The sequence below is a fragment of the Carassius gibelio genome, chromosome B16 (assembly GCF_023724105.1).
Source record: "Carassius gibelio isolate Cgi1373 ecotype wild population from Czech Republic chromosome B16, carGib1.2-hapl.c, whole genome shotgun sequence".
NCBI classification, from domain to species: domain Eukaryota; kingdom Metazoa; phylum Chordata; class Actinopteri; order Cypriniformes; family Cyprinidae; genus Carassius; species Carassius gibelio.
The window spans coordinates 12,548,356-12,561,911 of NC_068411.1; the positions used below are offsets into that span (position 1 = coordinate 12,548,356).

The window sequence follows — 13,556 nt, forward strand, 5'->3', positions numbered from 1 at the left end:
ACTGAGAGAGAACATGAGCTACAGTGACATGTGTGTGTGTGTGTGTGTGTGTGTGTGTAGTTGTACTAAATATAGTGAAGAAACTCCTGTCCACAGACAACTGCAAATGTTACCATAGTGCTGAATGATAATGGACCAATAATTATTAATATAACTACATTCAAACAAGATGATATTACCAATTTACCATCAGAGTCTTATCATCTAAAACTACTGAAAATAATTTATTATTTCAAATAACGCAGGAATAAAATATGCATTACAGGACAAACTTATACTTAAAAACATGTAAATGAATATTAGAAATGCTGCGGAATTGTGAAAACTGAAATAAAATAAGCTAAAGTACTAGAATTCATGTAATTAAAAAAAAAATATTAACGCTATAGAAATATTAGCTAAGCAAACTAATAAAAGTTACATAAAACACAACTAAACAACCGACTAAAATCTGAAAACTGAAAAGATAAGAATCAAAACTCATTTGAAATGTGAATAAATGTATAAATTAAATAACACTGAGCTTGGTTAAAATGAACAGAAATACCTTTGTGAATTTCTTTAAGTTATTTTTGAGAAGGAAACAATAAAAATTAAGATAATGAATATAATAGTAATATATTATTATGCTTTTTTTTCCATAAAGCGCATAACTTTGTCAAATTACGTAGATGTTTAATTGTGTGTATAAATACTGTTTCCAAAACTGAATGCGATCAAACATGATGCATTATTTCAGATGTGAATAAAACTACACCTTGGTGTCATTCTCATGAAAAAAATAAAAAATAAAATGTTCCACAGAAGAAGTTTGTCTATTAACAATTGTCCAACAGAGAACATCCATACATCATTGCAGAATTCTTTCCTTTTAAATTAACTAAAAAAAATCTAATTTCAAATATAAAAAAATGCTATATGTGGGTGCTGAATTTTTCATTTTCTTTGATATCACAAATTAAGCATGCACAGTTCAAATGAATATGTATGTGCTGCTATGAATCCTGTCCTCTGGACTGCGTTCCATTATGAATAACCCCACAGATATGTAAAAACAACCTTTTGTCCTAGGGCGAAGGCAATTTGTCAGTGGCAACCAGCGGAGCTCTCAGGCAGGAGAATGTGTTAATGAGAGATCAATTAAAGGGCCGTTAAGCGCTATGTTTGCTAACACTTAACAAGCGCTGCTGTTTCTGACAGAGCTTCAGTTGACTTCTTGGTAATTGCTTTTCTTTTTATTTGGCTGCACTTCTGTCCTCTTTAATGGTGCTATCTTGCCATCCTTTATCTAAGCAGACAAAGAATCGCTCATTCAATGAATCGATGCCACCTTCCTCTCATCATTCGCTCTCTCTCTTTTGGTTTCTTGGTCAGTCAAGGTACATAACCTGTGCAAAGCCTTTTGCTTCTCTGTGCACATCAATTCAAAGTGGATTCTTATTGAGCAACAGAAGGTAAGCTGGGCTTTCATATAGAAAGATTGAATTTGGTTACCATTAGGTTTTAGCGATCTAAATCTTGTTTAAATGCAGCGTTGGAGTAGTTCTGCTCCCTTTAGTTTTTGTGGTACATGATTGCAAAATGGTGAACATAAGCTTTTTTGACATTCTTTGACAATTTAGAAAAGTTACTGAATCTGATGTTGAATTTGATCTCTCTGTCACGCTTATATTTAACCCTCGTTCTATTTCCAAAGCTATGCGTCCATCCAGTATTTTGACCTTTGAACCGGGGTTGGAGGCTGGAGTGCCGTGGGGCCGTGATCTTTTTACTTTCGTGACTTCAGCAGCGGGTCACATGATGAGGACTTTGCAAAGACCACGGAAAAACAAGCCATCAAAACGACAAGTCAATCATCGCAGGTTTCTGCACAACATGATACAGAGGTATGCTATACTGGATATATTCATATAGTTCAAAGATATGAACAAATCTACAGTAGAGCAGTAATATTGTTTTAATATAAAATAACTTTTCTATTTTAATATAATAAAAAATTGTATTTATTCCTGTGATGGCAAAGCTGAATTTTCAGCATCATTACTCCAGTCTTTAATGTCACATGATACTTCAGAAATGATTGTAATATGCTGATTTGGCGCTCAAGAAATTTGTATTTTTATTATCAATGTTGCATACAGTTATTTCATTTCTTTTTTTAAATGCAGGATTCATTAATAAACAGAAAGCTTAAAAAAATATATATTTAAAAATATTATTTTTACTTTTTCTGACTCATTGAATGTGGCCTTGTTGAATGTATTAATTTCTTAAAAAAAAAAAAAAAAAAAAAATTTACCGACCCCAAACTTTTGGCTGTAAATTTATATATATATATATATATATATATATATATATATATATATATATATATATATATATATATATATATATATCATTATAATTAATATTCCATTTGTGTCTACACAGAAAATTTGCTGAAATAGAGGCATCGAACCATCAGCTTGCATCTGCTTTATGTTCAACTGATAACCCCCCCGATCATCTCACTCCCAGTTTATCTCACATTGAAACAGACCAGTCACCCAAACCTTCAAAAAGAGGTAAAAGAGCTTTACTTTTTTATTGTTTGTTCTGGTTTGGTATACGTTTTGTGACTCCTTGTTCTGTTTTCTAAGCTATTGAATCTTATATACCTGTAAATGCTGACAAAACTGAAGCGCTTCCTGAACAACAAGAGGATGTGTGTGACCTCTGGACATTGGACAGTCTTTTGGACACCCATGCGGCTGATAAAAGTTTCTCACCGTGCCAGTTCTCCAACAGTAGAGGAACGAATCCGAGAACTGAGACGGACGGCAAAGCTTTGGACAACATCCCTGCAAGCTCAATGGAGAAGGACATCGACTTCAGCTTCAGCTTCGAAAGGGAGCCAGCATCTACTGATTTAGAAAGCCTGACGCATATGAACAACAGTCTCCTAGAGGACAGCGTGTCCTGGTTTGGGTCCACTGAAAGAACAAGATCATATTCGAAACCACGTCTCACCAAGTACCATGACGTGAAGTTGCTCCCCACCGATGCTGATGTTCAAGACCTGTCACCTCTTTCTCCAGTGATTTCACTCTTGTCTTTGGATTCATGTGATTTGGAGGTTCAGATGCTCATAGATGCAGAGCACAATGTGAACCAAATGCAAGATGCCAGCATCAGAGAGAGTCTCCAAATGGATATGGTGGATGACCTTGACCTACTGGATTGTTCTGGTATTCATGGAGATCTGGCTAAAACGGAGTGGATGGATCACAGTGAAGAGTTTCCAAGCTCTCTGGATTCGGATCTAGAGAAACTATCAGGTTCTTTTGGTGGGGCCAATAACTCCATGTCCAATTTGGGCCAAACAGGTCATGAATGTTTTGCTAATGTTCTCTGTAGTCAAGAGCCACATAGACGTAGTTTCCATCATGATGAAATAAACTATACTATGAACCACAATATGATTCTAGAAGACCGGTTCGGTCAGGTTGAACCTTGCATGAAGACGAATGAAAAGGAGGATGGTTATTTAGATACAGATTTTTCTGTCATGGATGGTAATCACATGTTCCCAGTATTTGAGAGACAGTTGGACCAATGCAAAAGGATTCTTTATGAAAACTGGGAACAACAATCTCTTAAAAGCTCAAACAAGAACTATACAAGTCCAGATCTGATTATAATGCAAAGCACTGGTATCAGAAATGTTGACAAAAACACTGTTCAGGTTGAGAATCTCAACCAGACTTTATCAGGCTCCCAGTGCCCGATAACATGCTGCCTTGAAGGTTTTTGTTATCATAAAGAAGACTCTGGTTTTTACACAAAATTCAGAGGCAGTCACAACTTTGAGGGCGTGGCTACATCTTTCCCAGCCACACTGCATAAGCTCCACCCCACTCCAATTCCGACTCCGCCTCTAGATGATGATTGGTTGTTTGGTAATATTGTGGCGGAGGAAGAGGTGAATACCATGAATAATACATTTGGAAAGTACTGATCAGTCACTGGACAGTAATTGTATGAACTGTATTCATGAATTTCATTGTTTATTACACTTTTGTGATTTTTATGATAATTTCTGTGAAATGTTCTCGTCTGAGGTGTGAAATATTCAGTGTTTTCTGAAATAAAAACTGTATGAGTATTGAAACATAATACAAAAAAAAGAAAAAAAAATATTTAAATGTATCAATTTACTTTTTAAATTTAAACTGATTTTATTTAAAGAGCAAGTGTTTCATTATCTTTGGTCCGATATGGTTGGGAAGGCTTAAAAAATGCTTTAAAAGTTATATATTATTGTATTTTTGCATTTAAGTTACATGAATTACACTTTGCTATTTTAAATGTCTATTTATTTATCAATTTAAAGTGATTTATTAATTTATAATTTTATTGTTATACATAACCACGCTTTTTCATGTATAATGACGTTTTCAATTTCTACTTAATTGAAAAGCAATTCACTAATTATTATTAGTTTATTTTATTGTTAGATATAAACATGTTTTAAAACTTGGCATACTGCAAAACAATTTAAAATGTCTAATAATTTGTCAAATTCAACTGTGATTTCTATTTTTGGTTAATAAACGGATTCATTCTGTTTGTTTTTAAGTGTATTTCATTCCCTCACTGTAATTTTAAGTGGCACTATGCAGATGGTGAATCAATAGTGTGTTAGCGGGAAAATAAACCACACTGATTTCAAAACCAACGGTATATTAAAATTCACTCCAGTCTCAATTTATCATTATAGCAAAATAAAGCAAAAGATCAAATAAACAACATGGTTCAAAATTCAAGTTCTACAAATGCAAAAAAAAGCACAGAGTCCTCTTCAGAAACACTTCAGATACAAACACGTTTCTCCGCTGGAGTTTTAATTCCTTTTCATACATATTCTCAGCTATTGTCCACTCGTTTGACTTATCAAAGCTGCATTATCAAGCACAGGTTCAGTATAACAAAGCTCATATCAAACTAAAATATAGCATTCAAAGAAACACGACTGTTTTTTTTTTTATTCAAATGCACTCCAAATTGATTTTGAGTTTGAACAGCTCTGCAAATCTGTCCGTTAAATGTACAAATCAATTAAAATGACTCAGATTATAGGCAGATGTAATTTAGGAACATGGACAAATAAGAAGAATAAAAACAATCTGTTGTACAAGGCTTGAGTCTTTTGGCTTGTGTGTGCGCTCCTACCCTTTTGTCTTAACAGCGTGGTTTCCTTCCGTTCAATCAACATTTTACAACTAAATACAATTTCTAGGGCAGATACTGTTGCCGAACCACACAGGTGGTAATAACTGCGCTAATAACAGTGTAATAAACTCTTCAGTGCATCAAATTGTAATCTCACAGGCTGAACAGATCTTAAATATGTTCAAATACTTAATGGCGGCGACAGACAATTATTATTCACAGTTTAACACTGTTATCGCTGGAAAAGCTAGAGCAGCGTATTAAAATGCTTATCAGCTCAACAATATCTATGAAGGACAGTATAAGAGACTTGCGTTTAGTGAAGGTCAAGGAAACTTGCATTTGTCATGAATTCATCAATTAAAAAACTAAAAAACATTTCAAAACCAATCAACAACTTTAATCCAAAAAGTTTCTACGAGAAGGATGTCTGAGTCAGATTGCTGTTCAGGGAGACCTAATATTGTCATTTATTTATCAAATTCCAGACCGTGTGTATTTTCTGCAGATACTACAGGCACTGTTGACATGCATACAGCTAAAATAATGTCCCTTTAGTCATTCATATGCACAAGATTGTGTGTAACAGACGCTTTGAACCATAAATATCACCACATTCAAAAATGAACAAACAAACAAACAGTCAAACAAAAATATAATATGTCCTTTTGATAAAAAAAAAAAAGTTGCATTGATATAACGAGATAAGTAATAACTACCAGCCTTCAAACCCTGGGAAAACAGGCAAGATATTATATGTTTATAACTTCACAAGTTCACACCATGAGACAGAAACTCAGAAATCCTGATAAGACTTCTCACTCTTGCCCAGTGTCAATGTTACAATCTTTGAGGTCCGCTGCAGCTTATTTAGTGAAAATGTATTTTTTTTATTCTGTCCAGTGTTACTGACTGATACCCTGCTAACTGTAAACCCATCCTTACCCTCAAATCTCTTTCATTTTGCCTTGTTTTCACTTAATATTGCAAACTATACAACAACCATGACATGTCTATGTGCAGACAAAAAAATCAATACAAAACAAAATAAATAGACTGCATACTGGAATTCTCTTATTTGATAAAAATTACAACAAGTCTGGAGCCGATGTGTTAAAGACATAAATTAAGAAATCCTAACTACCTATCTATGTCACTACCAACAAAAGCGTCCCTTTAGAGTTACCTAACTATCTATGCACAGTATCTAAAAGGGTCTGATCTGCAGCACAGATACCATGAACTTAATAGAGAGCTGAACTGAATACTAAAGTTTGAAGGAGATCACAGAAGGTATATTTCAGATACCTAAGAGTCGTTACTGTTAAATCTACATGGAGGTGGCTGCTTTTCTTTTGTTTTCTGCTATAAGTCCAGTATCTGTTTGTCCTTTTATGTATTTTTTTATTTTTATTTTCTGTATCCTCATTTATTTATTTTTCTTATGGTCAGGTTAAGGCTAAGATGTAAAAGCTATAATGGCCAGCTCAAATTTGTAGCATATTCATTTAATAGAAAAGCATTTTTCTCTTTCTCACTTGTCTGTCTTTGTTTTATACAATCATAGCCATCTATGGAAGCCCATTTTTACCTCAGAGTAAAAAATAAAAAAGATAACTGTGACATTTTAAAATAAGATATAAAGTCACACTGTGAGATATAAAGTCACAATTAGGAGTTATAAGGGCAGATTTACAATCAGCTTGCGCCAGCGCAAACCCTCATTCGGAGTTAAAAAACCAACTGTCAGGATTTACTAAAGACAAGCAGTGAGAAATTAGCGCTGAAAAGGCATGGGCGCAGTTATTTTTTTGCAATTCGGTTATTTTTGCAATTCACTTGATTTAATATGCATTTGTAGGAGTTTTTCTTTCAATCTGTAAATTTATGGAAGGTAAGTATTTAAAAGAATCACACAACGCGATTTACTTGCGTTTGAAAGTTCACTGGAATTTGCTCCATTATTTAATTAGTCTTATAGCAGGCAGTACTTTGCATTTTCATCATGGAAATGAAATGTTACGTCTGTGTTCTTTAATGTGCATCTTATCAGTAAATAACCTGCAGAATTTTTCCCTACCATCTGCACTTTTATCGAAGTGCTCTCTAACGCTAATTTGTAAATCTAGCCCATAAAGTGTTACTGCACGATAGAAAGTTATGTCAAATTTTAAGTTACAAAGTTACAATTAATGGAAACAAGCTCGCAACTGCGAGATGTAACGTTGCAATTGCGAGGTATATAGTCAAACCTTGTCACATTTTGACATATAAGACCACAAATGTGAGTTATAAAACTGCAATTGTAAAAAAAACTAACTTGTTTGTGAGACGTAAAGTGACAATATATGAAGTCATTCATTGCGATTGAGAAAAACAAACTTTCATTTGTGACATATTTAGTCACACTATTAAGAAAGAAAGTTGCAGTTGTGAGGTATAGTCACATTGTGATATAAAGTCACAATTACGATAATCAAAATTGCGGTGGTGACATAAAATTGCAATTACCTTTTTTTTTTCTTTACTGGGGTGGAAATGGGCTTCCATAATCATCCTCTCTGCCTAATTTTGTATAACAAAAAGCATTGTTCTCTATTTATCTGAAGAATAGCGATCACTTTTAAAATTCAAACACGGAGATATTCTATAATACCTTGATACTGTTCAACTCTCAATTTCTTAAAACATTACATCATTTTAGGAGTGAGAGAGAGAAAGTTTCTCAGTGCTTCGAGGGTTTGATGGCTTGTGCGAGCACAGAGGATGCATTCTAGCCTGATCGTGGATCATCTGTGCAATACCCGATGGCCTTTGATTGCCATCAACATGCAAATTTGTTTCCTAAACACATGGCTTTTGATTGATTGAGAGAGAGCTTGAGATGGCCGTCATAATTCTACCACAACAAGCCTGATATACTGCACCGATATACAGTACTTGTATTTCCCAAGGAATGCTGGGAAATGCCGTTGTCTTAAAACTGCAGTCTTTACTGACTGCTTGCTTGGTTTAAATAGTACTATAAAAGTACTGCACAAGTCTTTCTCCATCTTGCATGCTAATTCATCTGTTCATTTAAAATCAATAAATCACATTAACTAGCTTCAAGTTACTGTATGTGTGACAGCACGGATGTTCTGTTATGTGTATGATTGCGAAAGCTATGTAAGTTAAACCAGTAAAACTGTCCATCTATCACACTCTCCCCTTCTTATTCAGCGTCGGTAAGGCTGTATGGAGGAGGGGGGCCCAGGGCGTTGTCTGAGGGTGTGGGGGTACCCGGCGGGCCGCTGGACGGGGTGGGAGAAGCACCTGGATCCTCAGAATCAGAGTTCTCCTGAGAAAGGTCATCCACCAGAGCCCTGCGGCCAGCACGCATGGAGATAGGGAGCGGAGCTCGCCTGAGACACAAACACAGATATAGAGAATTAACTGCAATTCATGCACAAAATATAATATAGATATACAGTGTCCCCAAACCATTATATATGAATTCGACACAAAATATCAAAGCAAGTTTTGACTTTTCTAGACATTTTCACACATAGCTGTTAAGATCAGAAGTTATTTGACAATAAAAAAAAAAAAAAAAAAAAAAAACATTTTGCTTTAAAACAATTGTGCTATAAACAAAAACAAAAGCCAAAATACTGTTTAATAACATTTTTGTCAAGTGTTTCGTTTTAACATTTAACCAGTGTTCTCGAACTCAATTCCTGGAGGGCCACAGCTCTGCAGAGTTTAGCTCCAAATCACACCTGCTTGGAAGTTTCTAGTGATCCTGAAGAGCTTTATTAGCTGGATCAGGTGTGTTTGATTAGGGTTGGAGCTAAACTGTGCACAGCTGTGGCCCTCCAGGAATTGAGTTTGAGCCAAATACTATAAACAAACAGAAAAAACAGCCAAAATAGCCTATTGCTTTAAGATGTTTTTAAACAAAACAAGAAAACCAAAAACTCAAGCCAAAATACAGTGTAATAACGTTTTTGTCAGATGTTTTGCTTTAACACATTTTGTCTAATAAACACAAGAAAAAAAAGCCCAAATAGTGTAATAACTTTTTTTTGTCATATATTTTGACCCCAAAACATTTTGTCCTATAAAGAAAACAAAACAAAACAAATCAATACAAAACAACTTGTTTTGATATTTTGTTCCCCGATTAAGTGTAAAAAATATTGTTTGGGTTCACTGTTTACAAACTGGAAGAAAGAAAGGAGAAAAGAGAGGACGATGAAAGAGTGAAACTAAGTCCATGATTGGTGGAAGAGAGAATCTGTGATTCATCACCATCTATAATCACAAAGTGACCCATAATTCAATGTAGATTACACCATCTTTATATGCTACTGAATAAATCAGTTACAAAGGACTAAAAAGGGCACCTCTACACCCCTTTACTGTCTCAACAGGGCACCTCTACACCACTAGAATCAAAAGGAGAAAGGATAATTGCTCAGAGAGGAACATAAAGCACACAATGGTCACACACGAAAACCTACTGTTCTGACTTCTGTCGTTCTGTGATGCTGAGTGGGTGTAGGAGACAGACAGACAAATATGGATGGACACACAATCAGACACATTAGATGAGTCAATGAGTGAATGAAACATGCACATACAGTGAAGAAATGGTTTGATGACATGCACATATACAATATTTATATATGAACAGAATGACTAGATCTTCCACTGTAATATAAGCACAACATATGGCAAGTTACCTATTTTGTTCTGTTCTGTGATATTTGATACATACTGTAAAAATAAGTATCTTGTCATGGTCTGGGCTTCTTGTTGCTTTTTAGCTGTCTGGTTAGGACACGGTGTTGCTCTCTTTGAATTTGAAGCACTGTCATAACCATCCTAATCTTTACCTGAGTTGGGAGCGGAGAGTGTTGAGCTCGCGGTTCATGATCTGCATGCTGTCGCTCATTTCCTCCAGCTCTCGCTGTAGCTTCCTGCGCTGAGCGTTGGAGCGAGAGTTCTCCTCCTCCACCTCCTCTAACTGCCTCTTCAGCTGACGGAGACGTCCCATAGACTTATCCAACTACAAAAAGAGAGATTTTAGAACTGTACAATTTCATGTGTGCTATGCTATCCATAACAAATAATATGCATCCTGCAAATCATGTGATGAGTTTCCAGAAGTTAATGAAGGCTGGTAAGGTAGCATTAGCTACTTATGATATATAATATAAGCTGTTGTAGAGTTTAGCAATTATGTTTCTGACAAGAAAATGCATTTAAAAGAAGAAATACAGACTGAATGGATAATAAGCAATGAACTTTTCGAGTTCATTTTATCTCAAGCTGATTGATTTGGCTGAGAGTTTAGAACCCTTTATTGAAATGTTACATGGAGAACTGCGTTAAAGAAGGTCTAAATCCTACACAGTTCTCCAGAGAGGCACTGATGATTTTTTTTTAGGAGTACCTGTTCTCTATACTGATCTGCATGTCTCCTTTCATCTTCCACCTGTATCAGAACTTCTTTCAGTTTCTTCTCTGTTTTCCTCACAAGCTTATTGGCCATGGCTCGCTCCCTAGGAAGGGAGAAAAAGGGAGAGAAGACACACAAAACATCACATTGCTGGTTTGATCTTTACAGTAAACTTAGATCCTTAAAAATCTAATTCACACAAAAAAAAATCTGTCATCATTTTTTGCTTTTTTTAGAAACTGTATGCTCTTGTAGATATAATGAAATTGAATAGTAACCCTAGATTTCAAGCATTATTTTTAGTGAATAATCTTAGTTTGTTGGTCACACAAAGGTATCAGATGGCTTTCAAGCACATTAAATATTACACGTAAGTTGTATAGGCAATATTTAAAATAATTTTAATGAAACGTTTTGTCCCGTTTAGATTTTTACCTGAACTGTAAGTAAAAGAACAGTTTTTTTTTTTTCATGGAATAAGGGTTTTAAAAGACCAATAAAATGACTGCTTTAACTGTACTGACACTATCAGATGAGAACATTATCTCAACATCGTCATTGTTATTGAACTTAGTCGAGCTGAATAGTGAAACGTTTACCTTCTGCAGAAGCTGAGCTAGATATTGACACTGTTATCTTCAGTAAAACTGCTTTACAGTTTAAATACATGAATAATTTCAAAACGGACTAATCTTACAACATTAGCAATTTTCTTTTCCTGTTTATTAATGTGAAGTGGCTTTGAAGCAATCTGCATTGTATTAAATGCTATAACAATATGACTTCATTTGAATTGACTCGAATAAGAAACCATGCTGTTTTGGAAAGACATCTGTACATTCGACTTCCCCGTTTTTCTTTAGCTCCCCATCTGTTTTCTTACTGTCTCTCCTGCTCCAGTTGTTCCTCCGCAGATTCTATCTTGGCCTCCAGGGCGGCGACACTGAGGCGATGTTTTCCCTTCACAGTTCCCTCCATCTCACTGAGACGAGTTTTCAGCTCTTTATTCTGCCTCTCCAGAGTCTCTCGTGCGCTCTCGCTCTTCTGCGCCAGCGTCCTCTCTCCAGATAACTGGACTGTAAGTGTCTCAACCTAAAAGAAACAGAGAGAAGGGCTCTGTCTCTGTGTATTTGTCTGGTAGTATAGTCTGTGTTTGTGTGTTTCTTTGTCTACCTGCAAGGTGCTCTTCCTCTGCCTCTCTGCTAGTAGTTCAGCGTTACTTTGTTCCTCTTCTAACTCTTCCTCCAGCTGAGTGATTCTGGCCTCAAGACGCCGCTTCTCTTCCAACAGTGCAGATCTGCAGGGGAAACAAAGTTTCACAACATGAATTCTATTTACTTTTCTAATAAATAGGCCTGGTGTTCAATAATGTGGACCTATGTATTGTGCACAATAAGACAAGGAACATGTATTAAGAGAGTAAGAATGGGGAAACTGTAATTTCATCATCACTGAACCTCAGCACAAGCACAGATACTGACTTTCCAGTTGTACTGTTGATGATTTCATCTGCCAGTTCTTCTCTCTCCTGTTGGGCCTGTCTCCGCTGCCTCTCAGAAACAGCCAGCTCCTGAGAGAATGTCATAAGAAGAGCACAAACAAAAGAATAAGAGACTCAAAGTAGTTCAATCATCTGGGTTACACAGGCAGAGGAACACACCTCTGTCAGCTGTAATAGTTCTGCTTCCAGCGTCTGCAGCCGTTTCTCGCTGTCCTTTGACTGGGCAACAATCTCGTCTCGAGCCAACTTGGTCTCATCAAGCTCACGGATAAGCTCCTTCATCTGAGTCTGGAAAACACAGAGGAACACAATGAATATTTACATCAGGGCTTTTCAGCTGATTTTTTATGACTACTCTGGTTTATTTGAATGAAATCTGTCCTTTTGGTTTACAATAAATATTCCAAACATCACTTCTAATACACAACTAGTTGTAATAATTTAACTCACAGCAACCCATTTTTATCATTTCTTGTGGTTTATCTAATGATCAATTAAACTGACGAACCTGGAGACGTTTCATCTGTCTTAGTGCTTCCTCTCTGCCCCGATTGGCTGCTTCCACCTGAGTCTCCGCCTCCTGCAGCTCTGTCTCCAGTTGTTTTTTGACAGTCAAAGCCTGAGCTCTCTGCGTCTTCTCCTCTTCAAGCATTGTTTCAAGTTCTCGAACCTGAACAAGTGACAGAAGAAACAAATAAAGAGCAGGAGAAAAAAGGCGGTTATTTTCAATTCTTTTCAAATATATTCTCATCGCTTCACTTCTGCTGAAGGCAGTTTACCTGTTTGTTGAGTGCTCTCCTCTTTTCTTCTCCTTTCTCCTCTTTAGTGCTGATCTCTCTCTCAAACTGAGCTCTAAGAGCCTGAAGGGTGACTTCCAGTCTGAGGCGAGCGTTCTCAGCTTCTGTCAGCTCATCCTCCAGCTCCTGGGTCTGTTCTTTCAGAGACTGGGCTTCTGTTTCCAAAGCCCGTCGAGAACGCTCTAGCTCATGAACCTGAAGAGGCGTGACAAAGGCAAAAAATTGTGATTTTTTTAGCACAGAATAAGCTCTTGTTATGTATACACTGTAAATAAATGTTAATAAATATCATATGAGAGTGCATTGGTAAAAAGCAAGTTGTACATTTTTGCCCACGTCATCTTGGGCGTTGACGAGCTGCTCCATCTCCAGGCGGAGCTGCTTATTGGTTCTCTCCAGCTCATCTCTCTGCTCTGTTGCTTCATGCAATGCCCTTGAGAGGGACAGGAAACGCGTCTCCTTCTCTCGACTCTCTGCTTCTGCGCGGTCCCGTTCCTCCAGCAGCCGAGCACTAACTGCTTTCTCCTCTGCCAAACACTGAAGGTTAAGGGTCAAAGGGTGAGGAACCTCTTGAGCTGCACTTCTCATTTTCAAGGCTTTT

The 13,556-nt window shown here is 36.4% G+C and overlaps 2 protein-coding genes across 5 annotated transcripts in view; one reads left to right on the forward strand and one right to left on the reverse strand.

The window, feature by feature from the left end:
• Positions 1 to 911: 911 nt before the first annotated feature.
• LOC127975332 (uncharacterized) lies at positions 912 to 4,129 on the forward strand. Its single transcript, XM_052579296.1, has 3 exons — positions 912 to 1,454; positions 1,697 to 1,886; positions 2,431 to 4,129. Exon 3 carries the CDS (start codon positions 2,852 to 2,854, stop codon positions 3,995 to 3,997), a length of 1,146 nt encoding a protein of 381 aa, XP_052435256.1. The 5' UTR covers positions 912 to 1,454; positions 1,697 to 1,886; positions 2,431 to 2,851; the 3' UTR covers positions 3,998 to 4,129.
• A 576-nt stretch (positions 4,130 to 4,705) lies between these two features.
• myh14 (myosin, heavy chain 14, non-muscle) overlaps positions 4,706 to 13,556 on the reverse strand; it is a 45,726-nt gene continuing 36,875 nt past the window's right edge. For 2 of the 4 annotated variants that reach the window (XM_052578285.1, XM_052578283.1), the window contains 11 exons: positions 13,280 to 13,492; positions 12,938 to 13,150; positions 12,667 to 12,828; positions 12,318 to 12,446; positions 12,139 to 12,227; positions 11,831 to 11,954; positions 11,541 to 11,749; positions 10,652 to 10,760; positions 10,092 to 10,264; positions 9,717 to 9,743; positions 4,706 to 8,615 (listed from right to left, as the gene is read on the reverse strand). In XM_052578285.1, the coding sequence (XP_052434245.1) occupies positions 8,426 to 8,615; positions 9,717 to 9,743; positions 10,092 to 10,264; positions 10,652 to 10,760; positions 11,541 to 11,749; positions 11,831 to 11,954; positions 12,139 to 12,227; positions 12,318 to 12,446; positions 12,667 to 12,828; positions 12,938 to 13,150; positions 13,280 to 13,492 (1,638 nt within the window). In that variant the 3' untranslated portion in view covers positions 4,706 to 8,425. The remainder of the gene's footprint in view (positions 8,616 to 9,716; positions 9,744 to 10,091; positions 10,265 to 10,651; positions 10,761 to 11,540; positions 11,750 to 11,830; positions 11,955 to 12,138; positions 12,228 to 12,317; positions 12,447 to 12,666; positions 12,829 to 12,937; positions 13,151 to 13,279; positions 13,493 to 13,556) is intronic. The other 2 variants (XM_052578286.1, XM_052578284.1) reach the window with 1 other exon arrangement.